At 39.0% G+C, this 25812-nt stretch overlaps 2 protein-coding genes across 7 annotated transcripts in view; one reads left to right on the top strand and one right to left on the bottom strand.

Moving 5' to 3' along the window:
* Positions 1-5451, top strand: part of MED4 (mediator complex subunit 4) — a 47276-nt gene extending 41825 nt beyond the window's left edge. For all 4 annotated transcript variants that reach the window (XM_019447571.2, XM_019447570.2, XM_019447568.2 and 1 more), the window contains 3 exons: positions 1165-1251; positions 2485-2616; positions 4754-5451. In XM_019447571.2, the coding sequence (XP_019303116.1) occupies positions 1165-1251; positions 2485-2616; positions 4754-4926 (392 nt within the window). In that variant the 3' untranslated portion in view covers positions 4927-5451. The remainder of the gene's footprint in view (positions 1-1164; positions 1252-2484; positions 2617-4753) is intronic.
* Positions 5452-12529: 7078 nt separating this feature from the next.
* Positions 12530-22542, bottom strand: NUDT15 (nudix hydrolase 15). Of its 3 annotated transcripts, none has more exons than XM_019447565.2 (4): positions 22303-22542; positions 18007-18203; positions 16139-16234; positions 12530-13042 (listed from the first exon to the last, which is right to left on the bottom strand). In XM_019447565.2, the coding sequence occupies exons 1-4, from the start codon at positions 22458-22460 to the stop codon at positions 12903-12905; spliced, it is 591 nt and encodes a 196-aa protein (XP_019303110.2). In that variant the 5' UTR covers positions 22461-22542; the 3' UTR covers positions 12530-12902. The 3 variants fall into 3 exon arrangements, 2 of the variants coding, with proteins under 2 accessions (XP_019303110.2, XP_019303112.2); XR_002079433.2 differs by having other exon boundaries at positions 12930-13042; positions 16139-16254; positions 22303-22541; XM_019447567.2 differs by lacking the exon at positions 16139-16234 and having other exon boundaries at positions 22303-22531.
* Positions 22543-25812: the final 3270 nt, after the last annotated feature.

The raw sequence follows: 25812 nt of genomic DNA, 5'->3' as shown, positions 1-25812 counted from the left end.
GGATCTTGCAAAAGTGAAAGAGAATGTGCAGTGGACAAATGGAGCAGGACTAGAGTGTCATGAAGTCAGAACTACATGTGGCTTTGGGGTGAGTGCACATTTAATGGTGCAGAAGCCCAGCAGACCTTCTTTTCCTGTCCTGCTCCTCTCCTTAAAAGACTTCCATTTTGGATTTTTTAGTTTGTGTACTAAAAGTAGAGTTACAATGAAAATTTGGTTACTTTTGTTTTTTTAATTTTTTTTTTTTTTATGTTTATTTTTGAAAGAGAGAGAGACAGTGTATGAGTCGGGGGGTGGGGGGTGGCAGAGAGAGAGGGAGACACAGATCCAAAGCAGGCTCCAGGCTCTGAGCTGTCAGCACAGAGCCCAACGCAGGGCTCGAACCCACAAACCGTGAGATCATGACCTGAGCTGAAATCAGACGCTCAGCCAACTGAGCTCAACCAACCAAGGTGCCCCAAAGTTCGGTTACTTTAATGGTTTCGTAGATGATTTACCTTTAGTCACCTCAGAGTTGTCTAACTTTCTTCTTCTTTTCCTGTTTCAGATAACTACTGCTAATGTTTGGTGTGTGTCCACTTTTTTTTTTTTTTAAGATGTTTAATACAGATAGAATGGGAACAATACAAGTATATATGTACATATATTCTAAAACAAAAACCAGGTCATGCTATACATATTATTTAGTGGCTTACCTTTTTTAATCTAATGAATGTATTGTGGATTTGTTTCTACTTAGATCTACTTATATCCTTAGTGGCACAGTAAGCCAACAATTGAGTGATATAGTGTGAACTGCTGTTCTAATTTAATAGCTTTGTCATTGGGAGACAAAACACTCTTGCCTCTATTTTGTGTTCACTGTTGCTTTCAGAACAGTAAGACTAATGGTAGCTAATAATTGAGATAGTGAGCATTATCATGCTAATGTCCCAAGTTTGACACTTTGTCAGACGATTTTTCTGAACGTTTTGTTCTTTAGTTGGGAAATCTCTATGATCTAAGTTTAACAATATACGTATTATTAGCTTTATTAGGGAAGGTAGGTAACTCAGATTATCTTGTATACAGATAATAAAAAATAAAGTATGATGTGTGACTGTGAGGCACGTGTTTATGCCCTTGTAAGTTACTAGACTAACATGCTATGCTCTCGACTCTCAGGTGCCATCTCCTCTGAAGAAATAATTAAATACGCACATAGGATTAGTGCGAGTAATGCTGTATGTGCCCCACTGACCTGGGTTCCAGGTAAAATACTTCTCTTTTTAAAGTAGACATATGTGGTTTTAAATCTTAGGTGATTTTCACATCTTTAATATCTTAGAAGGAATAATATGGGCCATGGGTTTTATCAGTTTGATTTTCTACAAAGCTGTTGCCACAGGAACTGTGTTTATTTCCTTTTTAAAGAAAAATAATAAATTCATGTTTAAAAGTACAAGATGATATGTGATGATTCAAAACCTATAGATTTATATGCCTGTGATACCCAGGCTGGCCAGAAGCCCACCTTTTAGAACAGTTGGAGTTTCCCCAAGGGTTCTGGCCTCGGAAGCAGACAATTCCAGCTCTTTGGTGATAAGGATGAAGCACTGAGCACCCAACAGCAAATACATGGGACTGGAAAGAACAGGAGTAATTAGAAACAGCAAAGAGCAATGAGCTGCAACATACATTGACAGTACATAAGACAGGGACCTAATGTAGAGCAGTGGTCTTCTGGGAGGAGTGGGAGATACATCTCTCAACATCAGTAACTTGTGAATGGTATTTTACCAATTACCAGTTTGGGGGGGTAAGTGATCTGGAGCGAGTAAGAAGTATTACCAAAAAGTCCAAATCTGCCAAATTTTCATCATCCCCAAACTAAACAGTATGCCTTCATGATTGGAAGTGAACATTGGCTCTAGATACTCTCCTGGAAGGTTCTAGGAATTAGTCTTTAAATGACAAGATCAAAGAGGTTGGTTAGAAAAAGTTTTAATTTAGACAGTCCTTCAAATAAGCATTCCAGTCAGTCCTTTCTGTCTTATAAACAGAAGTGTGTCATGATCGATTTATTCTCCCTCAAGAGTATGTATCATTTGTTACTTTCTTACTTGGAAATGCAGGTAAATTACAAGAATCAAGACTGTTATAATTTTCTTAATTTGTTATCTGGAATTGCTAAAATGACAGACTTCTCTCTCTCTCTCTCTCTCTCTCTCTCTCTCTCTCTCTTCTCTCTCTTTCTCTCTCTTTCTCTCTCTTTCTCTTTTTGTATAAAGAGTAGTATATTTCTATGCAGGTTCAGAGAAGAAATGCATGTATTTTTAAATATATTATGCTCTTAATAACAGTTGATAAGATGACCTTCTTGTTCCAAAATTGAAATGTAGTTTGAGTTTTTCAGAGTGAACCAAGGAAAATCAATACTTCTTTAGAGAAGGTATCAATGCTTATTTTGTATATGATTGAATTAAAAGCAGTCTGTTTTTTTAGGGGACCCACGGAGACCATACCCAACTGATTTAGAGATGAGAAGTGGATTATTGGGTCAAATGAACAATCCTTCCACTAATGGTGTAAATGGTCATTTACCAGGAGATGCACTTGCAGCAGGCAGATTGCCAGGTAATGTTGATTAGAAAAATGCTTTCGAACAGACTGAGGTTTTTCAGACATGGTGATGGAATATCTGGCTGTTGAACAAGTTTGAGGTTCTAGACCCAAGTTGTTTTATTTATTTTATTTTATTTTTTAAGTTTATTTATTTTGAGAGAGAGAGGAAGAGCGGGAATCTCAAGCAGGCTCTGCATGGTCAGCATGGAGCATGACTCAGGACTTGAACTCAAATCGTGAGATCATAACCTGAGCCTAAATCAAGAGGCGGATGTTGGACCCAGTGAGCCGTTCAGGCATCTGACCCAACTCATTTTAATAGCTAAGTTTTCTGCCAATTATCCTGCTCTCTGCTTACTCTAGTTTAAAGATTGTTCTAGCTGGAGTTTATGAAACTACAATAAATTGACTTTTCTCTCATTTTTTAATAGGTTATTTTCCTTGGGCATTAGGCCTCTCTTTTATTATTATTAGGATCTAAACATAGCTTTTTAAATAAAATTGTGAAATATGCTATATAAACAGAATAAGAAATATATATGTTCATTTTAAAGAATACAAAGTGAACCCACTCCTGAAAAACTCCATATTAACCAAATGAATAACAAAGCTTTTTACAGACTTTTTAATAACTAAATAAAATAGCACTCTTGTGTGACTCAGTTTATTCTGAATTTCATCCTTAAGTTTTGCATATAGTTTTGTGTTATTCATAACCTTTATTTATGTTCCCCAACTTTTATTTTTTGTAGGTGACTTTTGTTTTTATTTGGTAGAACATTTAATAAGTTTTAATAAAAAAGGTTATAAAAACCAAAAACTATGGGGTTTTTTGAGCAATCACTTTTGATATTTTACCTATTTCATTTTTTTCCTTGTATTTTTTACAGTGTTTAAAACATGCCCTAGATAATGCTTTCTGCTTCATATTTTATTGTAAGGATGTTCCTGTGTTACTGAAAATGCTATGTAAACATTATGTTTATCTAACGTACAAACTGAGAACTCACTGTGCATTAATTTACCTTGATATCTTTTCATTTTCCTCATTTTGATTATACTGTATTATATGCCAGTCACAGCCCAGTCAGGATGCAGAAAGGACATCAGCAGTATGAACAAGGAAAATTTAAAGAATTATTAACTAGTAACAAGATGATACTACTAAAGGGTAAAGAGAACTATTTTTTAAAAATACAGTAGTAATAAATGTGGGAGCAGCTGCTACATCTAAGATCAGGAGAGAGTACCCAAGGAAGGGCCCAACTGAGAAGAGACTCCTCCCACCCCCATCCCAAGGCTGTTTGTTCATATCATGGCGCTCTGGGTGGAGAGGGTATAGCTGTGGCCCACTGGCTGGCAGAGATGTTAGATGGATGAGGTCAGGCCAGAGCTGGCAAGCAGGAGGTGATCCACTAGGGTTCCAGGGAGCCTTGTTGGGAAGCCACCTTTGGCGTAATGTGAGACTTAACGCCAGGCGTAATGTGAGACTTAATGCCAGGCGTAATGTGAGACTTAACGCCACGGCAACTTGCTAGGGGGTGAGCACCACTTGATGTCCTGCACGCCAGCCAGGCACTGCGCAGTGAGAAGGAAAACATCACATCGGATCCCTTAGAGGCCTGTTCCCCTTGCAGAGTCCCTCCAGTGCCCTGTGCTGACAAAGATTAACATTACGGCTGCTGGCAAAGGAGATGTTTTCAGGGTTCAGGGAGAAGAGTGGATTTAAAGCCTAACAGGTAGTTTAAACTTGTAATACTTAGTATAGTAAATATTAGCTATTTAAAATCTACAGAGAGAATAGACAGAGAATGATATAATCTGCATATAATTTACATATATATGCATATATATATGAAAACATTTGATTTGTAATTGTGAATGTCTTACAAAAGAAAAATTAGTCAACTGACTCTATAAAGTTACTTAGATGGAAGCATGATTTCCTAAAAAATAAAACACACGTTCTAGTTATTAAAATATCATGCTTTTCCTTGATAAATTTGCTTTTTCTTAATTTAGCCAAATGTATATTTTGATTCCTGGCCTTAAAAAGAATATTTACTTCAGGTTGTGTGCATGAAGGGAAGAGTAATCAAGTAGTAAATTAATAGTAGAAGTGTTGTTATATATGCTTTCTTTTCTCCAGATGTCCTTGCTCCACAATATCCATGGCAGTCGAATGACATGTCAATGAATATGTTACCACCGAATCACAGTAATGACTTTTTGTTGGAACCTCCAGGGCATAATAAAGAAAATGAAGATGATGTAGAAGTTATGTCAACAGACTCCTCAAGCAGTAGTAGTGACTCTGATTAAAAAACATAAAAGACAAAATTCATACAGAATTGAATACTGTGGAATTCTGTTTCTTACACAATAGCAAGCCTATAAAAAAAGCCAGGTAATACTGCCTATAGTGGAACCGTGCAGCCCATTAAAAATCACTGGACTTTCTTTTTTAAGCCAAAAATTATCGTTTCAGTTCTAAACCACTAAGTGAATATTTAAAGAATAATCAAAATTTATTGTTGGAAAAAAAATTACTCATTTCAGTGCTGCCCTATCCTGTTATGTTCCAGTTATGTTGGACTTGTACATAGTATTTCTGGAAATAAAAGTTGAGGGAAATAACCCATGTACATATCACTAATCAGCCCCTGGAATTATTTAGAGAAGCATTTTGAATAAGGGCAGTGGATCACTGTGCATCGTATCTCAAAATAACAAAACCCTCATTTGAAAGTGAAGGCTGGTAGCTTCTGTCACAGTAACGGGAAGTTGTCTCAATTTTACTGTCTGTAATTATTGTAATATGTGTAAATAAACATATTTTTGTTTGTACTCTGTATGATTTTTTTAAATTTAAATATTCCTTTAGTGTAGGTAGGAAATTATTTCTGTAAATCCAGTTTGATTTTATACATAAGTAGAATTCTGGAGTGTGAATGAACATGATGTAATGCATTCAGCTGAACTAGTAATCACAACTGGTAGGTTTCACAAAGGCCCATGACAGTCTCAGAAGAAATAAAATGAAGTTGTTGCTTTCTTCTTTTTTTTCCCATTAGTCTTCCCACTAGTTTTTTATTTTTTTCTCCTTTCCTTTCCTTTCCTTTCCTTTCTTCCTTTACTCTTTCTTTTCCCCTTTCTTTTCCTTTTCTTTACTTCTGATTTCCTTCTTTCTTTCTCCCTTCTTTCCTCTCTCCCTTTCTTCCTCCCTCCTTCCCCTCACTTCCTTCCTTCCTTCCTTCCTTCCTTCCTTCCTTCCTTCCTTCCTTCCTTCCTTCCTGTCTCCTTCCTTCCCGTCTCCTTCCTTCCCTCCCTCCCTTCCCCTCCTTTCTTTCTTTTCTTCCTTCCTTCATTTCTTTCGAAAAAACTTACCATAATAATGTCTGATTTTAAGACTAACAGATTGGCTGAAAGTTTTTAGAATGGAAAGCACTGACTTGTCTTCACCTTCCCTCTTACTGCAGTTTTCACAAGGAATCACTTTTAAGCAGTGTTAAATTCTGATGGTTAATCTCCATGTTTAAATAATGTGCTTACACAACTATATTTTGATTTATTTTAGTGTACTTAAAAAAATTTTTGTTTCTGATTGCAAAAGTAATACAACATCCATAGTGGAACATTTAGCAAGTATAGTAAAGTACAAAGAAAATAAAACTAACATTCTATCTAGAGATCATAGAAATTAACATTTTGGTTCTTTATCTTTTTTAAAGATAAAAGATGGGATGGATTTAAAAAAATCCACATATATATACATTTTTTTTTAAATGAGAATGTATTTCCTGAGGTGCTATATAGTTTTTAATCACATCCTTGCAATGAACTGCAAATTTGATTTTTCTAGCTTTTTTTCCTTTTTAATATTTAAATGAAACATGACCTATAGAAAAACATTTGTCTTCCAACTTCTGCAAATTCCTGGGAACAAAGTACATTTTTTAGATGGATATCTTTAATAATACATGGAATGAAATGAGTATCCTAGTTTGGAATTCTAACTGAAAGTATAAATTACCTCACAGTTCAATTTCTTTACTTTTGTATTAATGTGAATCCAATGGCATACCACTATACATAAATTGCAGTTATAACAGTGTCTATTATACAGTATAATAAAATATTGGTTGTCTAATATATATATATATATATATATATATATATATATATATATATATATATATATATATACTGCAGCCAAGGAAAAGAAGGAGGTGGAAAGGAGAGAGCTGAACCAAATAAGGCAAAATCTTGGTACCTGCTGAATCTGAGTATAGAGTGTATGGAAGTTCATTGTACTATTCTCTACTTCTGATATATTTGAAAATTTTCATATTAACATTCTTTGTTTTCCACATCAAAAGTTAACTTCACACTCTGGACCCTGTTGTACGAGATGCCTTTGTTGCTGCCAAAGTTCCAATTCAAGGATGGCAGGCATGGAAAGTGTGGGAATCCACAATAGCAAATGTTCATTGATTCTGTTGCAGTTCCTTAAGCTTTGAAATTTAGGCCACCTGTTAGCTTAGTTTGTTAGGTATGCTACAACAAAAACAGACTCATGACTTAAACGGGAATTTATTTTCACACAGTTCCGGAGGTTAGAAGTCCAAGCTCAAGGTGTAGGGAGGTTTGGCAAGTCTCTCGTTGGCTTGCCTTCTTGCTGTGTTCTCATGTGACATCAAACTGCTATCTACAGACTCACCTTAAATTTATGTATGCAGATCTATGACCCCTCATCCAAAACCCTGGGGTCTAAGTGTATTTCACAATTTGGATTTTTAAAAATATTTTAGAAAGCAGGATATATATAGATATATCCACATATCATGTTATATCTATATCTCTCTATATATCATATGTTATATAATACCCCCAGCAAGGTCTGAAGAGGCACCTTATAAAGAGAGCACTTAAGATTTCTTTAGTGGGGTGCCTGGATGGCTCAGTTGGTTAAGTGTCTGGCTCTTGATTTTGGCTCAAGACATTATCTCATGGTTGTGAGACCGAGCCCCACAGAACCTGCTTAAGATTCTCTGTCTCTCTGACATGATATTCTATGGAAAACCCAGAGATTCCACCAAAAACCTCCTAGAACTGATATATGAATTCAGCAAGGTCGCAGGCTATAAAATCAGTGCACAGAAATCAGTTGCATTTCTATATGTCAATAATGAAGCAACAGAGAAATCAAGGAATCGATCCCATTTGCAATTGCACCAAAAATCATAAAATACCTAGGAATAAACCTAACCAAAGAGGTGAAAAATCTATACTCTGAAAACTATAGAAAGCTTATGAAAGAAATTGAAGAAGACATTAAAAAAATGGAAAAATACTCCATGCTCCTGGATTGGAAGAACAAATATTGTTAAAATGTCGATACAGCCCCAAGCAATCTACATATTCAATGCAATTCCTATCAAAATAACACCAGCATTCTTCACAGAGCTAGAACAAACAATCCTAAAATTTGTATGAAACCAGAAAAGACCCTGAATAGCCAAAGCAATCCTGAAAAAGAAAACTAAAGCTGGAGGCATCACAATCTGGGACTTGTATTAGAAAGCTGTAATCAAGACAGTATGGTACTGGCACAAAAACAGACACTTAGATGAGTGGAACAGAATAGAAAATCCAGAAGTGAATCCACAAACATGGCCAACTAATCTTTGACAAAGCAGGAAAGAATATCGAATAAAATAAAAATATTCTCTTCAGCAAACGGTGTTGGGAAAACTGAACAGTGACATGCAGCAGAATGAACCTGGACCACTTTCTTACACCATACACAAAAATAAACTCAAAATGGATGAAAGACTTAAACGTAAGATAGAAAGCTGTCAAAATCTGCCAGGAGAAAGCAGGTAAAAGCCTCTTTGACCTCAGGTGCAGCAGCTTCTCACTCAACATGTCTCGAGGCAAGGGAAACAAAAGCAAAAATGAACTACTGGGACCTCATCAATATAAAAAGCTTCTGCATAATGAAGGAAAGAAACAATCAGCAAAACTAAAAGGCAACCAATGGAATGGGAGAAGATATTTGCAAATGACATATCCGATAAAGGGTTAGTATCCAAAATCTATATAGAACGTCTCAAACTCAACACCCGAAAAGCAGAATGCAGTCAAGAAATGGGCAAAAGACGTGAATAGACAATTTTCCAAAGAAGACATCCAGATGGCTAACAGACACATGAAAAAATGCTTAACATGGCTCATCATCAGGGAAATACAAATCCACACCACAATGAGATACCACCTCACACCAGTCAGAATGGCTAATTATTAACAACTCAGGCAACAACAGATGTTGGCGAGGATGCAGAGAAAGAGGATCTCTTTTGTACTGCTGGTGGGAATGCAAGCTGGTGCAACCATTCTGGAAAACAGTATGGCGGCTCCTCAAAAAGTTAAAAATAGAACGACCCTACAACCCACCTGCACTAGTAGGTATTTATCTAAGGGATACAGGTGTGCTGTTTCAAAGGGGCACATACACCTCAATGTATACAGCAGCACTATCGACAATAGCCAAAGTACGGAAAGAGCCCAAATGTCCATCAACAGATGAATGGATAAAGAAGAAGTGGTATATATATGAAATGGAGTATTACTCAGCAATCAAAAAGAATGAAATCTTGCCATTTGCAACAAAGTGGATGGAACTAGAGGGTATTATGCCAAGCAAAATTAGAGAAAGACAAATATCATATGACTTCACTTATGTGGAATTTAAGATACAAAACAGATGAACATAAGGGAAGGGAAGCAAAAATAATATAAAAACAGGGAGGGGGATGAAACATAACAGACTCTTAAATACAGAAAACAAACTGAGGGTTGCTGGAGGGGTGTAGGTGAGGGCATGGGCTAAGTGGGTAAGGGGCATTAAGGAAGACACCTGTCGGGATGAGCACTGGGTATTACATGTAGAAGATGAATCACTAGAATCTAGAAATCATTACTGCACTCTATGCTAACTAACCTGGATGTAAATTAAAAAATAAAATCTTAAGAAGAAAAAAAGGTTCTCCATCTCTGTCTCCTGCCCCTCCCCTACTTAAATAAATACATAAATAAATAAATAACATGAAAAAGATCTCTTTGGCAAAGATTTGTATACTCTGTGACCCAGCCTTCCCATTCGTAGGTTTACATCCAACAGAAATCAGTACACATGTGAACTCTAAAGAAAGCATGCACACATGCTCATAGCAGCCTTATTTGTAACAGCCTCAATTGGAAACAAGCCAAATGACCATGAGATTTAATTTTCTGAAAAGGCACTCTAGGCGTACTGTCAAAAATAAGTCCGGATAAATTTTATGTCATGTGTATTTGACCTCAATCAGTTAGTTGGAGGGGTAAAAACTGCAGGCGCAGTCTGGGAAAAAGAGGACAAGCACCCCTGCACCAGAGGAGAGGCAGCTGGGACAACCTCAGGGGACATGGATTCAGAAGACATGAAAGAAACAGAATGGACAAGAGATGGTGGCTACTTTACGTGGGGGAAGGGAGTCTAATTTGAGCAATTCAGCAGATGATGGAGTCATTCCTGGAGAGGAATACAAAGGCAACTTCAGTTTGGAACATAACAAATTAGAAGGATGGAAAAGCTCAGGTAGAGATGGGTGGTGTGTGGTTGGGTCTGAAGCTTAGGAAAAAGGTCCGAGCTGTACATAATGTCTTTTGGAGAGTCCTCAACAATGGGTGGAAAGTGAATCTGTAAAGAAGGAAAAGAACAGAGGACAGGAGGATGAAGTCAAACAAGCTGGTGAACAGCTTGGCTCGCCTGCCTGCTACTTTGTTCCTTCTGCCCATGATCTGTTCTGATAAGTAAAATGAGGAGTCCTATGTCATTGCATACAGAGCTATTGAGCATTATTATTAGGCAAAAAGCCAAATACTTAAACATAGCATACTAAAAATGAGAAATCTAGAATGGAAATTTGGGATTAAATGTGATAGATTCAACTTACAATATAATTAAGTACCTATCATAGTACTTGGCACACAGTAGGTATAAACTAAATGCTTATGGAGGATCTTAACTATGGACTCACGTGTTCACTTTGTCAAGTCCATAAAGCGGAAGGCTTGGTCCATGCCTCTCAGTCATTGTGTCCTGTTATCTTTATTTGCATTCTTCACAAAGGCTACTCAAGCAAAGCACTGGCTTCTAAGTACAACATGAATAATCGAATTATTTTTTAAAAAGGCAGCATTGATATGACTGATCTTATGTTGGAAGAAGACTTTGTTTTCTCCCCCGTAGATGATTCCCTGAGCTTTCCTTCTCCACAGTTCTCAGTTAATGTGATTCTTGCTGCCCCAAAGACAGTATTTTATTTGCAAGCATTTCCCTTATTTGGATAGCTATTAAAGAACTGTTTCTCCAAGGGAGGCTGAATTCACCACATGCTCCACTGGGAGGGTTTTTGCTAGGATACTGCACTTGCTTATCAGGGGACACAGGACACCTCAGGGATTGACCTGGCACACAGATGAAGGAAGAGATATTTCAGACTCCCCAGTGTCCTGGCAGAGCGAGGCATACTGCAGGAACTGTAGCGGACATTTAATTGTATGAGAATATTGCTAGTAGTCAGCATTAGTTTTTTTCCATTAAAGGTAATTCTCAAACCATCTAAGAATTAACTGCTTACCTAAGAGTTCTAAATTCTCCAGTCATCTGCTTATTTAGAGAAATATTTACTGAGTGATTACGGATGCCAACGGAGCATATTAGGTGCTGGGGAAAATGCAATCCGCTTCTAACATGAAACTTAAAGTTTTTTTCACCACTTTATTGAAAATACTTATTTTTTAAATTTCATCTCATTTTATTTTTATTTAAATTCAAGCTATTTAATATACAGTACAGTCTTGGCTTCAGAAGTAGAACCCAGTGATTCATCTCTTACATATAACACTCAGTGCTCATCCCGCAAAATGCCCTCCTTAATGCCCATCACCCATTTAATCCACCTCTCCCTCAGATCCCCCTCCAACAACCCTCAGTTTGTTCTCTGTATTTAAGTGTCTCTTATGATTTGCCTCTCTCTTTGTTTTTATCTTATTTTTTCTTCCCTTCCCCTATGTTCATCTGTTGAGTTTCTCAAATTCCACATATAGCCCAGGTTAGTTTTTTTCTTTCCATAAACCTTCATATCTAATTATGTGTATTTAAAACAAACAAACAAAAAAAAAACAATCTCATAAGCTCCTAATGAACCTGTCCATTAAGAATTTAAAGTAGCAGACATGGAAAAACTCTATTTTGTGGTAAGTTTTTGAAGCTATAAGACACCTGCTTGGATAAGCACTAACCTGAAGAATCAATGAATTTCCAATCAACTATATTTGAGATAAACCTATGGAACGGTTTCATCCATAAGGCTTGCCTGGTTTCCTCTTAAATTCAATCTGTTACAATACCACACATCACTTAGCCTCTGGACAGCTTCTCTGTACACTCATGAAAGAATGACAATGAGAAAGGAAAATAATGTCCTGCCTATTATGAAAACATCTTTGACCTTGAGTGCCCTTGAAAGGGTCTCATGGACCTCCCCAGACGTCACCTGGAGGACCACTGCCCTAGTCTAATCTCATTTTACCTATAAGGAAGCTGGATCTCACAAAGATTATGTGAGAAATCCAAAAGTCCATGGCCTGTTAATGACAGTATAATATCTCAGACAGTTTGTCTCACTTCACTTGAGGTAGCTTCTGAATCAGAAACCTGGGAAATATACCCTAATGACCTGTCCTGTCACTCCAGTTGCAAAGACTGTCACACTATAGTACCAAAAATTTTGTTTTAAATAAAACAGACAAGGAAAGTCAACAGCCAAGGAAGTCACAGACAAGGAAATGTGATAAACTCCACAACAGGCATACTGTGTTAGCATCTGAATTAGGATCTCTATTTGAACAGAAACACTAGGGCAAATTCTATAGCCCTCCATGCCAGGCAGGCTGGTAATGACAAACTGCACAGTAAATATCACAGAAAAATACAGAAAGCAGAATTGCCACACTATCACCATTCACCACATTTTCTGAGTCTGAAATGCAATTGATGACATCATGCCGGCAAATTTTTCATAAGTACTGGCTGAAAGGGTGGTGGGTAAATTAAAAGGCGGGAAATCAACTGGCAAGCATGTAGAAGTTTTTACATAACATGGAGTTGTTCTGAAATGTAGATATTTTTCATTCTCTCACAGAACCTTATTTTGTTTTTTCAAAGTATATCCGGTTATCTTCTTCTTCCCCTAGAGATGATGACCTTTGTATCCTACCAGGTGATCTAAATCTTCTTTAAATGGATTGTAGCCTTGTTCCTTTAAACACCGCAGTGCCCAGAAAAGCTGGTCCAGTGGAGGAAATTCTTCCCAGGGAACCCATTCCCAACCTAGAAAAGAAAGATACCAAATCAATTTATTTAGCTGGAAGGAAACAAAGAATATTTATTTTGGCAAGTTAACCTATACTTTGAAAAAATTAATTAAATATAAAAATGACTTGCAACTAATAATAACATGCTACTAATCACAGTGATGCTATGCATTAGCTCAGCTGTACCAACATCATTTGCCTTTAGAATGAAGATCTTAACAGAAGGGGGACCATTTAAAACATGCTGTTATTTCAACATGAGACCAAGCTTACAAGGGCCCCATGATGGTAAAATCCAGATTTAAGAGAATTCAATTTTTGCTTGAATATTTGGCTGAACAAAACATACAGAACTTTACACATGACAGGTGGTAACACTACATGAAAACAAACCAGCTGCCCCACCTATAGAATAAAGTAAGTTACAACATTTCTAAGCTTTCCTCCATCTTGTTAAAAAATAATGGAAGCTGTGCAGAGAATAAAAATATTCTCTGGCTGTGGTACACTTTAGATGGAAAGACAATATGGATGGGACAGATTTTCAAAAATCCATTGAAAAAGGAAAGATTTAACAGGGTCTATTGTGAAATACACAAAATCCTAGAAAAATGTTCTAGGCAACAGTATTCTCTTTGATGACTTAAATGTAAGGAACATGAAAGCACAGATGTTCACAACAGGTGAATATATAAATATTATATTACTAAGATGTACACTCCATGTTCTAAGTTTCTTCATGGTCACACGCGTATACTTATGTTTAAATGCAGTTTCTTCCACTAAGTGCTTCTCTGCCTGTAACATACAGGTATGCAGTTTCACTCTGGGGACAGGGGACAAAGAATCCATGAAATTAGAACAAGTTCAGGAAGGAGTGATCAGCAACTGTGACCTAAGAGTCTAAGAGAAAGAGAGTAGGACAGAAGGAGGGAGAAAGAAAGAGACAGAGGGAGAGAGGCAGAGAGGTGTCACCCAACAATGTGTTGCAAGATGCGGAATTAACAGTCTCAAGGGAGCTGTCTGTCAAGTTTATCCTGTCTGCGAGAAAATGAAGCATCTGGCTGATCCTCCTGATTATAATTGGATGGCTGGAGAAAAGATGTCATAACCAGTAACCTGAAGCAGGTGATCCAGATCCAGGATCTGACGAACATGGGAGAGAAAATGCATCTTTATGCTATAAATAAAACCACCACCACAGAGCCGCTGCACCCTGGCTGTGGTGCAGCTGGCTACCCAGCAGGAGCTCTCAATGGGCAAAAAGTGAAAATAACTCCTGCTATGTTGTTATGAAGGGCTAGAGAGGAATCAGTGTTTCTTTTTTTCTTTTTCTTTTTCTTTTTTTTTTTTGAGGAATCAGTGTTTCTGATCAAATCTGACTTGGTGCTAGTCACCTTGGGCCTTATAAAATCATACTGTGTGACCTCAGATTACTAGCCTGTGAGAAGGTCAACAAAATGAAGGTGGACAAGCTCAAAAAAAGTTATATAAATGAAAAAAAATCACAAGGCATGTAAAAATGAGTCAAAACTACCAGATTCTAGGAAGGGAAAAACATTACATACCATAACATAGTAACAAAAACTCTAACACAGAACTTTATAACGTAGGATAATAATCTTTTAGAAGTTGTTCAAATGTAGGCCGGTCTAGATACTATACTGAAGAACCTCATCCCCTTGTTCCCTTCTTCCTTCAACATGGTCTGAACAATATACTCTGAATAGGAGCCAGGCACGGGAGAGTCAAAGGTCAATGAGCCCAAACATCTGCTCTTTATGCATTCAAAGTTCAGTAAAGGAAAACTAGCGAGTACGATTTGAAGCTGAACACCCCAACTGAACCTGAGATGCCTTCTAACGTCAGAGGAAGAAATTAGAAATACAGGCCTACAGTGCAGAGCAGGACAGGAAGTCGTGCCTTGCACCCCACAACAGAGGCGGAGGCGGAGAGGCAGAGGCAGCCGGCTGGAGATTGGTCAGAACTGATGGGACAGTCAGTGGCTCTGCTGTTTTCCCCTCAGCCCTTCTCCACAAATGAATACTATGTCTGCTCCTTGTGAAGGACGCTAAGTATGCAAAACCAAAGTATTTCATCATTTTGTCTCATCTTGTGTCAGGTTTTTGCTGCTGGTAGAAAAGAGAAAAATAAGGATATGGTCATTCCTTCCAAGTTTAGGGCTCTCTTTTAAGAGAACAATAATAATCTGTGCTTACTGCCTGAATATATGACACCTCGAACTAATTTTTGTTTTAATTTTTTTTTAACGATTATTTATTTTTGAGACAGAGAGAGACAGAGCATGAACAGGGGAGGGGCAGAGAGAGAGGGAGACACAGAATCTGAAACAGGCTCCAGGCTCTGAGCTGTCAGCACAGAGGCCCGACGCGGGGCTCGAACTCACGGACTGTGAGATCATGACCTGAGCCGAAGTCGGACGCTCAACCGACCAAGCCACCCAGGCGCCCCTCAAACTAATTTTTAAAAATTCAGTTATGGGAACTGTACTTTGCTTTAAAGAAAAAAAGTAAATTGAGTCCTACAAAAAGTATTAAAGTGGAAATATACATATTTACACTTCAATTTAATATTAAAAAGACAAGTAACTGTTCCTCCTCAAAGCTTCAGGATGTCAAGACTACTGAGTTTTGTTTCCACTGTTATCTGGACTCCCCTCTCTCCTATTCCTCCTTTTATCCAGGATCATTGGGGATGTGAGAGATAGAAGAACTTGTAGACAGCACCCCCAGTGAACCTGGTACATTTTCTCACCTGCCCTTCTTAAGGCATGAATGATTTTAGTTGTACCTTAGGCCAACTGAAAGCCTTTGGATACTTCTTGGGTATTGCTGTGTGTGTCACTGTGATATAAGGAAAATATATATATAATATATATATATATATATATATTATATATATATGTATATATATATTATAGATATGTATATTATATATATAATATATATATATATATATTCCTTATATCATAATCTATATATAGCTTTCCTCCCTGTTTTCTGGCACAGAGTTCCTGAAACCTTTGTATTTTCCTAAGTGATAGGGACGAGAGGAACACTTGCTATCCATAATATGCCTCTTTCAACCGTACCTGAGTTTATGCTAATAAGCTGATGGGTGGCTGGGCTGAACCTATCCTTAGATAGGTTCAGAATTGGGGGCTGGTGACCAGAAAGATACATCCCAGCTGAGGAGAGAGGAGAGGAGCTGGAGATTGAATTAATCACCAGCAGATAATGATTTAATCAGTCATAGAGACTATGATAATATGTACCAATCCCATTACATAGGAACCTCCATGAAAACCCCACACAACAGGATTCAGAGAGTTTTCTGGGAGGTGGACACGTCAAGGTGCTCATTGAGAGTACGGATGCTCTGCGTCCCTCCCTCTGCCCACCTTGCCCAGTGCGTCTTCCTTGTGGCTGTTCCTGAGCTGTTTCCTCTATAACAAACTGATAATGTGAGTAAAGTGGTTTCCTGAGTTCTGAAGGCCATTCTAGCAAATTACTGAACCTGAGGAGGAGGTTGTGGGAACCCCAATTTATAGCCAGGTGACCAGAAGTACAGGAGGCCAGGACTTGGCGACTGGTATTTGAAGTGGGTGCAGTCTTGTGGGACGGACTCTGTAATGTTTGGGATCTGACACTGACTCCAGGTAGACAGTGCAAGAATGTAACTGAATTACAGGGCATCCAATTGATGTCTGGAGAACTATTTGATGTGAAGAAAAGAACCACACATTTGGTGTTGGGGTGTAGTGAGTAAAAATAGCTCAGACGTCGCTAGTTCACCTTAGATGATTCCAAGTCATTACCTGTTTTATAAAAAGTCGTATACGACTCAACAGGCCTTCGGGTAGAACATGCCCTTCTGTTCACTCAATGAATTCAATCTGCAAACCACTTAACTCATGATTTATCCATTCTAGAAATTTCACTTCTTCCAGGCCTCTGCACATATGCCCCCTCCTCAGAGGCCCTCCATGACCACCCTGTCTGATGCAGCACCCATGGGTCACTATCCTTTACACCGTTTTACTTTTATTCTTATTCCTTATCATTACATTGTAAAGTATCTGCTAATGTGTTGCCTTTCCCCCGGATTAAAAAAAATCCCCTTAGAGGGGAGGGACTTTGTTCCACACACCACTGTTTCTTTAGCGCCTAGAATGGTACGTGGCATGCAGTACTCAGTAAGCATTTGTTGAATGACAAGATTCTTCCATAGTGGAGAATAAATGAAATGTTTATAGGAGAGGTCCAGTACACAAGACCGCTTGGATAAGGTTTCACAAGGCAAAGAATATATTTGGTAAGTTTGATATTTTATTCCTTCTCATGGAGTTTTATGAAATTTGAAGAGAGATGATCCATGCAAAGCCCTTAGGACAATGCTTAGCACACAGTAAATCACATCAATGTTGTTAAAGCTTTCAGAGCACTCGACTCAACACCGAGGATAATTGTTTTGTCAGGTTAGTCACTCTCCATGCAAGGAAATTTGTATCTTTCTTACACAGGTGAGAAAACTGAGGATGGCACCTTCAACGTTTTGCTTAAAATCAGTCTGAAGCAAAATTAAATGCTAAAAATAAAACTAAGACTTACTGAGTACTTACAATGTTCATTTGGTTCTTTATATGTATTAACTAATTTTATCCCTACAACAACCCATCGGAGGTAGTTGCTATTATCACAGAGGAGAAAAGAGACCCAGAGACATGAAATAACTCGCCCAAGGTTACAAACCTCTACGTGGAAAAACCAGGATGCAAGTCAAGTAGTCTGGCTCCAGGCCAGTTCTGTTTCCTGCTATATGCTTATGTCTCCAGGATTTAAGTATATGTATTTACACTTCTGTATGAAAAGACTAATTCTCTTTGCATGGCAAACATAATGTAATACTCAGATGATAAGCTCCTCAAAGAACATGAATTATTACACATAATTCTCTTACTTTCATTTTTTTCAGGCTCTGTGTTCTTTGGTTCTGAATCATAAGTCATGTCCACTTCCCCTTTCATTAGTATTGTCACATAATGGTAATTTTCTTTCTCAGCAAAGGAATTCACGACTGAGGCAAAGCGAACATTTTTCAAGTGAAGAGCGGCTTCTTCCCAGGTTTCCCTTTGAGCACATTCTTCCCACGTTTCACTGGAAAACAGAAGCACAGCACTGTATTCAATTCTAGTTATGTAACTTATTATTTTTTTGCCATGAAATTCCTGCCTAGAAATTTCTAGTCTAAAGCAAAAAACAAAAAAACCCTGTAATTGGCTCTTGCTTTCTTTTTTTTTTTTTTTTTAATTTTTTTTAATGTTTATTTATTTTTGAGACAGAGAGAGACAGAGCATGAATGGGGGGAGGGTCAGAGAGAGAGGGAGACACAGAATCTGAAGCAGGCTCCAGGCTCTGAGCTGTCAGCACAGAGCCCGACGCGGGGCTCGAACTCACGGACCGTGAGATCATGACCTGAGCCGAAGTCGGATGCTTAACCGACTGAGCCACCCAGGCGCCCCATGGCTCTTGCTTTCTAACAGTCAATCAACAACCCTGCCTTTGGACATTCTCTTTTTTTTTTTTTTTAAACATTTTTTTTTAACGTTTTATTTATTTTTGAGACAGGGAGAGACAGAGCATGAACAGGGGAGGGTCAGAGAGAGGGAGACACAGAATCTGAAACAGGCTCCAGGCTCTGAGCTGTCAGCACAGAGCCCGACGCGGGGCTCGAACTCACGGACTGCGAGATCGTGACCTGAGCTGAAGTCGGCCGCTTAACCGACTGAGCCACCCAGGCGCCCCCGGACATTCTCTTTACCTCAAGTATAAAGTATCTGAAGTTATCTGAAGACCAAAAGGACTTCCTATGGAGAAAAAAAGAACATTTAGCCAATTCAGCACTAGTTCACGTGCCTGGCAACTGTATGCAATCAGGAGACAGTTAAGTATCCAGTTAAGAGCACAGGCTTTGGAGTCAGCTAAACCTAATAAAAAGAGGTAATACTACTTTCCAATGGGGTTGTTGCAAGTACATCAAGAAGTGGATGATGTCTTTTCCTGCAGTCTCAGAATTTTCGTTGAAGCCTTAAAATTCAGGACAATAGGCAACAAACACCTCAAATTCTAAAGAGTATGGCAAGAGAGCAAACAGATGCCATCTGAAGGCTTGCAAGTCTTTTGACCTTCACCCTACCCAGTCTACATAAGAAAGGAGATTTAGGGCAGGGAGGAAAGTTATGAATTTTCAAGCATAGTAGCAACGTTTCCCTTCATCCTGATGAAAGGACAACTCTGCCTGAAGCCAAGTGAGCGGTGCTTCAAGAAAACTGATCAGAGAGATTGGGTGTGATTCCCAAGGAGATACTGGCGTGTTCCTCCCCTGCTAAAGTCATATCGAGCTGCAGAAACTCACAGGCCTGTGATTCAGAGTAGAGGTGGTACAAAGGTAAGAGCTCTTGGGCAAGTCTAAAGTGTGTCCCTTGGTGTTTAGGGATGTACGTGAATAGAGAAGCTGACGTTTATTCCCACTTTGAGAATCTGGAAAGCAGGAGACTGGCTACAGAAGCCCACGATGAATGAGCAAGGAGAAAGGGTGACAGTGAGGGCATTACTCCCATTGTGAATTTTCTTCTGGGTCCAGTAGATGCTACAAGAGACTGCTGGGGATCCCAGCAGAAAGAAAAAGCAAGGTAGTGTGCTAACAAGCAAGAGCTAAATCAGCCACCTATGTCTGAGAACTGTGCAGGAGAGACATCCTTGTGGGATTTCCAAACAACCAACAGACATACCCTGAGGAAGACGGCACAACATCCAGAGGGCACCAATGGATGGATCACAGCAGCACTAGTCACGTGAAAAGTCTGGCCCACCCTCTCCCTCCCCAACATCCTGGAGAGGGAAGGAAACCAGAAACAGTGAGAAAAGGAGGAGGTCTTCCTCCTCTTTCCTTTTCCCCACTACAGACAAATGCTTGGAAGTGGATCATAATGACCAAATGTGATTTATTTTTCTAATCAAGTGACAGGAAAACAATAGAATTTGCAGGAAATGTCAGAGAACAGCAGAAAAGGGAAAGACAACAGAAGGAGGAGTGCCTGGGTGGCTTAGTCAGTTAAGCCTCCAACTCTTGGTTTCCACTCAGGTCATGATCTCTTGGTTTTGTGGGTTTTAGCCCCGTGTCAGGCTCTGCACTGGCAACGTGGAGCCTGCTTGGGATTCTTTCTCTCTTCCTCTCTCCCTACCCCACTGGCAGTGTCTCTGCCTATCTCAAAATAAATAAGTAAACTTAAAAAAAAAATTATAAAGACAAGGGAAGGAGAAAACAAAGCCATTTTCTATTTGTCTCCTCTCAAACTTAGCCCATTCAGTATACCAGTCATATAAAGATAAGTGAAAGCATACATGTGAAGAGCTTGGCATAATATCTAGCACTCAGTAAAAAGCTCATTAAAGGACAATTTTGCCTATTATCATTGGATATCTGAGTAAAGATTCCAATACTTTATTGTGTTAGCATTAAGATATCTATCTCTAGCCATTGCAATTGACAAAGTACAATACACTGTGTCCCTCTGGGCAATGTGACCCTTAACCTGGAAATTTTATTAGTTATTAACTGATGGTTTATCTTAATTATCTAGGGGCACCTTGGTGGCTCAGTTGGTTAAGTGGCCGACTTCGGCTCAGGTCATGATCTTGCAGTTCGTGAGATCAAGCCCTGCGTGGGGCTCTGTGCTGACAGCTCAGAGCCTGGAGCCTGCTTCTGATTCTGTGTCTCCCTCTCTCTCTGCCCCTCCCCTGCTCGCACTCTGTCTCTCTCTCAAAAATAAACATGAAAAAAATTTTAAAAAATTTTTTATCTTAATTATCTAAAAATGATAAACTTATTGATGCTTTTTAAAATCCTGAAAACCATTAAAAAAATTCCATGTGCTAAAAGATCATAGGAATTCCATGTTTTATCAAAGACAAAGTCTGATTAAAAGGCACTTGCATCAAGTCTCTAGCACTTTATAACAAATAGGTAGATTACAAGAATATAGTCAGAATGTAAGAAATTCTCCTAATGACCCATACTCTTCAACATGGGATGGTAAAAAAAAAGGGAAAGAGGGATTACTGTTAGATTTGGAGACTTAAATTTATCAATCCCAAATTAGAATCAATCCCAAAGTACAATCTTCCTTTGATCTTGATTGGTACAAAACAATACATTTTCAAGACAAATGGGGAAAGTGGTACAGACTGACTATATCACAGGTTATTAAAGAATTATCTTGTTAAGGTGTGAAAATGTATTTTCTTTAGGTGTGAAAATGGAGTTACATTTTTTAAAAAAGCCTATGACAGGTACATAACGAACTGTTTATGGGCGATATAATAAACGTCCGCGTTTTCCTTCAGAAGAGTCTAGAAAACAAGGGATCTGTGTCTGTTGGGATGGAGCAGTAAAGATGAAACAAGAACAAGCCGAGTAGTAAGTATAGGAGGATTCACCAACTGTTTACTTTCATGTGTGTTTGCACTTTTACACTAATGGAAAAACAAGCGCTGGCTCTGATCGCTTTAGATACTGTTCATCCACCGTTGACTTTAACCTATTCTCACTTCAGAACCCACCTTTTAGCAAAATCCCCGGCTTTCCGCACCATTGGGTAGATCTGACCCTTAACTGTCCAATTTCCTTTATCGGTCTGATCCGCCATCAAACACAGAATGCCACGTTAAAGAGTGCTCCGTCCAACCTCCCCACTGTATAGATGAAGACACCGAGGCCCAGAGTTTCACTAGCCCATGTGCTTGGTCACGGCGCAGCCAAACCTGCGCGGGCAGGAAACAGGCTGTCCATCCGTGTACGTTTAGTGCACAGCCCGAACCGTGCAAGTGCCTGAACTGACACAACTGGGCAAGATCTTCATAAAGACCCACTTTCCGCCTCTTACATGCAAACATTAAGAAAAACACACCCTACACATCAGCCCGCCGGCGCGGATAGAAGGCTGCCGGCAGAAAAAGCACTGGGCGGGCGGGGCGCAGGCCGACCACAGACCCTTCGCCAGCCCTCCGCAGCTCAGCTACCCCTCCCGGCCGGCGCCTGCACCCAGGAGCGCTGCGGCCCGAGGAGAAAACAGAGGAACGCGCGAGATGACGCTTCGTCGGCGCACACGCAACGACGCAAGGACGCACGCACGGGGAGAACTCGTCCTTCCCGTGCACCTTCGGCTTTCCTCTGGTGGGCTAGGTGGTTGCTCACCCGAATTCCAAATGGCCCCCGGGGAGTTGATAACTGCCGGCTCCTATAGTCCCTTTCCTCTTCCCCAGGAGGACGCAACGAGGATGCCTGCTGCTAGTCACCACTACTCCTACCCCGACTCCGGGCCGCCTACCCTGCGGCTCCGCGCGGGCCGTCATAGCGCTCGAGACCCGGCAGAGGCTGCGGGAAGTGACGTTCGCCCCGCCCCATGGGCCACGACCAGTCTCGCTGAGCCTGCGCGGGCCCCTGAAATCAAAGCCCGAGTCCCTGGGACTTAACCTTCGTGCGTGGTGTCTCTGCCTCATGTGGGGATCCCAGCTTGAGAAGTGTCGCGATGCCTACCCCAGGACTGCCCGTCAAGGTTTCGTTTTAAGTAATGCCACTTACTGTTGTACTTTCAACGTTTATTATTCTCTATTCTCAGATTCCTCCATCATGCGTTTACCAGCCACACGCTTTTATAAACCTCTGGGCCTTTGCACTTCCCATTTCTTTGTGTTTGGGTGAACTTCACCACCACAGTAAATTCATTCTAATTGTAACTCCAGTCAGTGTTGGACCAGGACAAGGACGGATAGTATAGAAACAACCTAGTATAAATAATTGAGAGTATTAACACAACATGGGAAAAAATTAAGGACAAACAATAAATTGTGCTGGAAGGAGCTAGATATTTGAGAGGAAAGAGAGGCACTGTTCCAGTTGTTTGCACACCATGCACTGGCAAAATAATCCCACCTGAAACAGAATTGTAATGAAAGTGAACTAAAAACGAGCAAATAACTAGACTTTGGATGGGGAGGATTTAATTTTTTTTTTTCATTAAAATAAATTAAGTTTGGGGCGCCTGGGTGGCTCAGTTTGTTGGGCCTCTGACTTCGGCTCAGGTCATGATCTCGCAGCCTGTGAGTTCAAGCCCGGTGTCAGGCTCTGTGCTGACAGCTCAGAGCCTGGAGCCTGCTTCAGATTCTGTGTCCCTCTCGCTCAGCCCTTCACCCGCTCATGCTCTGTCTCTCTCTAAGAATAAGTAAAACATTAAAAAAAATTAAAATAAGTTTTACTTCTACCAAAATAATGTACATATAATTTAAAAAGTCAAATGGTAGAAAATGAAGTAAGGATGGGTAGGGAAAACTTTACCCACTAGTACTCCTTTCATTCACTTTTAGCTCTTTGAACTATTATTTCTGACATTTGCCTTTGTATTTCAAAGTAATAAGCTTATTATTTATGTTCAGGTGAGTGACTAAACACTTGTACAGCATCTGTCCTTCCACCCACAAATGCATCCTTTAATAAGTTAGGTATCAGAAAGATATTCTGTAATATTTTCCCAAATAAAAATTGGCAACATATAGAAAGGATAATATGTCACCACTGGACAAGGGTAAAATACAGGGTGGGCTTAATATTTGAAAAATCAATCGATGTAATTTACTGTATTAAAAGAAAGAGGAAACACATATAATCATCCTAATAGATGCAGAAAAAAACTTGAGAGAATTCAAGACTTATTTATGATTTTAAAAAGATTTAAGCAAAAAAATTTAAAAGAGAATTTTAACAACCTTACACTAGGGCATCTACAAAGACCTACAACTAACATATTTAATAGTTGTTATGGTCTCAGTTAGGTCCCCCCACTAAATTTGTCTGTTGGGAGTCCTAACCCCCAGTACCTCAGATTATAGCTGTATTCAGAGATACGGCCTTTAAAGAGGTAATTGAGTTAAAATGAGGTCATTAGGGTGACTCCTAATCCAATATGACTGGTGTCCTTAAAGAAGAGGAGATTAAGGCACAAACACAGACAGAGGAAAAACCATGTAAAAACACAGGGAGAAGACAGGCTAAGAAGAGAGGCCTCAGGAAAAGCCAGTCCCACTGACACCTTGATCTTAGACTTCTAGACTCCAGAATTGTGTGAAAATACATGTTATTTAAGCCAGTTAGGCTGTGGTACTTCCTTATGGCAGCCCTAGCTGCCTAATACAATGGTGAAAGACTAATATTTGAGAGAAGCAAGGATATCACTTTAAGTCATCACATTGCTGGAGATTCTAGTAAGTGCAACCAATAAAATCAAGAAATATCAGTAAAAGACCGTTAAGTCAGGAAGGAAGAAGTAACTGTCTCCATTCACAGAATCCTAAGAAGTCCACAAAAAAGCTACTGAAACAAATTTAGCAAGTTTCTAGGATTCAAGGTCAGTATACAAAAATCAATTATATTTCGATATATGGGTAGTCCCAACTTACAATGGTTCTATTTATGATTTTTTTTACTTTATGATGGTGTAAAAGCAATACACAATCAGTAGAAACCATAATTTGAATTTAGAATTCTGATGTTTTCCCAGGGTGGGGACATGTCATGTGGGCAGCAGGTTGTGATGCTGGGCAGCAGCAGTGAGCCACCGGTGCCAGTACCTATGCAACCATTCTGTTTTACACTCAGTACAGCATTCAGTAAATTACATGAGGTATTCAGTGCCTCATTATAAAATAAGTAAATAATAAATAATATTTAATAAATTCAGAAACCAAATTCAAAACCAATATCCTAGAAAATATAAAATACTAGGGGATAAATCTGGCAAAAGATGTGCAAAACCTGTATACCGAAAACTATTGAAAATCACTGAGGGAAATTAAATAAAAGGAAAAAAATACGTGATCATGGACCAGAAGTCTCCATATTGGTTTTTTTTTAAGTTAATTTATTTATTTTGAGAGAGAGAACACACACCAGTGGGGGAGGGGCAGAGAGAGGGGGAGAGAGAGGATCCCAAGCAGGTTCCACGCTGTCAGCACAGAGCCCGATGCAGGGCTTGAACTCAACGAACCATGAGATCATGAGCTGAAATCAAGAGTCAGATGCCTATCGAACTGAGCCATATGGGTGCCCCAGAGGACTTCATATTGTTAATCTGACAAATCTGTTCAAATTAATTTATATGGTTTCAATGATATCCCAACCAAAATACCAGGAGGCTTTTTTTTCCCCCAGTAGAAATGAACTGATTTTAAATTTTATTTAGAAATGCAAAGGAATAGAATAATCAAAACAAGTTTTAAAAAGGAGAAATTTGAAGGATTCTTACTACCTGATTTCAAGACTGAGGATAAAGCCACACTAATTTAAAAAATATGGTATTTATAAAAGCATAGACACATAAATCAATGGACAGAATGGAGAGGTCAGAAATAGACCTTTTTTGACAGACGGTGTTAGAACAACAACAAAGGATCATTTAATTTATACTTGGTGCCACGTATAACAAACAGGTCATTCATAAAGGACTATTACTAAATGAAAACACCTAAAAGTATATATTTTCTATAAAAAAATATAAGAGCATATCTTTGTGATCTGGGTAGGCATAGATTTGTTAGATATGACACCAAAGGTATGATCTGTTAAAAAAATTAATTTGGACTTCCATCAAAATTTAAAACTTACTCTCTTTGAGAGACACTATTATGGACTGAATTGTATTTCACCCCTCCC

This window comes from Panthera pardus, unplaced genomic scaffold (assembly GCF_024362965.1).
Source record: "Panthera pardus isolate Hobbes unplaced genomic scaffold, ASM2436296v1 HiC_scaffold_1, whole genome shotgun sequence".
NCBI lineage: Eukaryota > Metazoa > Chordata > Mammalia > Carnivora > Felidae > Panthera > Panthera pardus.
This window is presented reverse-complemented; position numbering and strand designations above follow the sequence as displayed.

What these genes read in the sequence shown, in the direction of transcription:
- NUDT15 (XM_019447565.2), bottom strand. Translation starts at nt 22,460, where the DNA reads ATGACGGCCCGCGCGGAGCCGCAGGGTAGGCGGCCCGGAGTCGGGGTA. An exon ending in GGGGGCCATTTGGAATTCGG is followed by an intron (nt 18,204 to 22,302) that starts GTGAGCAACCAC and finishes TCTGTTTTCCAG; the next exon opens with TGAAACGTGGGAAGAATGTG. An exon ending in GCTTATTAGCATAAACTCAG is followed by an intron (nt 13,043 to 16,138) that starts GTACGGTTGAAA and finishes TTTCTTTTCTAG; the next exon opens with GTTGGGAATGGGTTCCCTGG.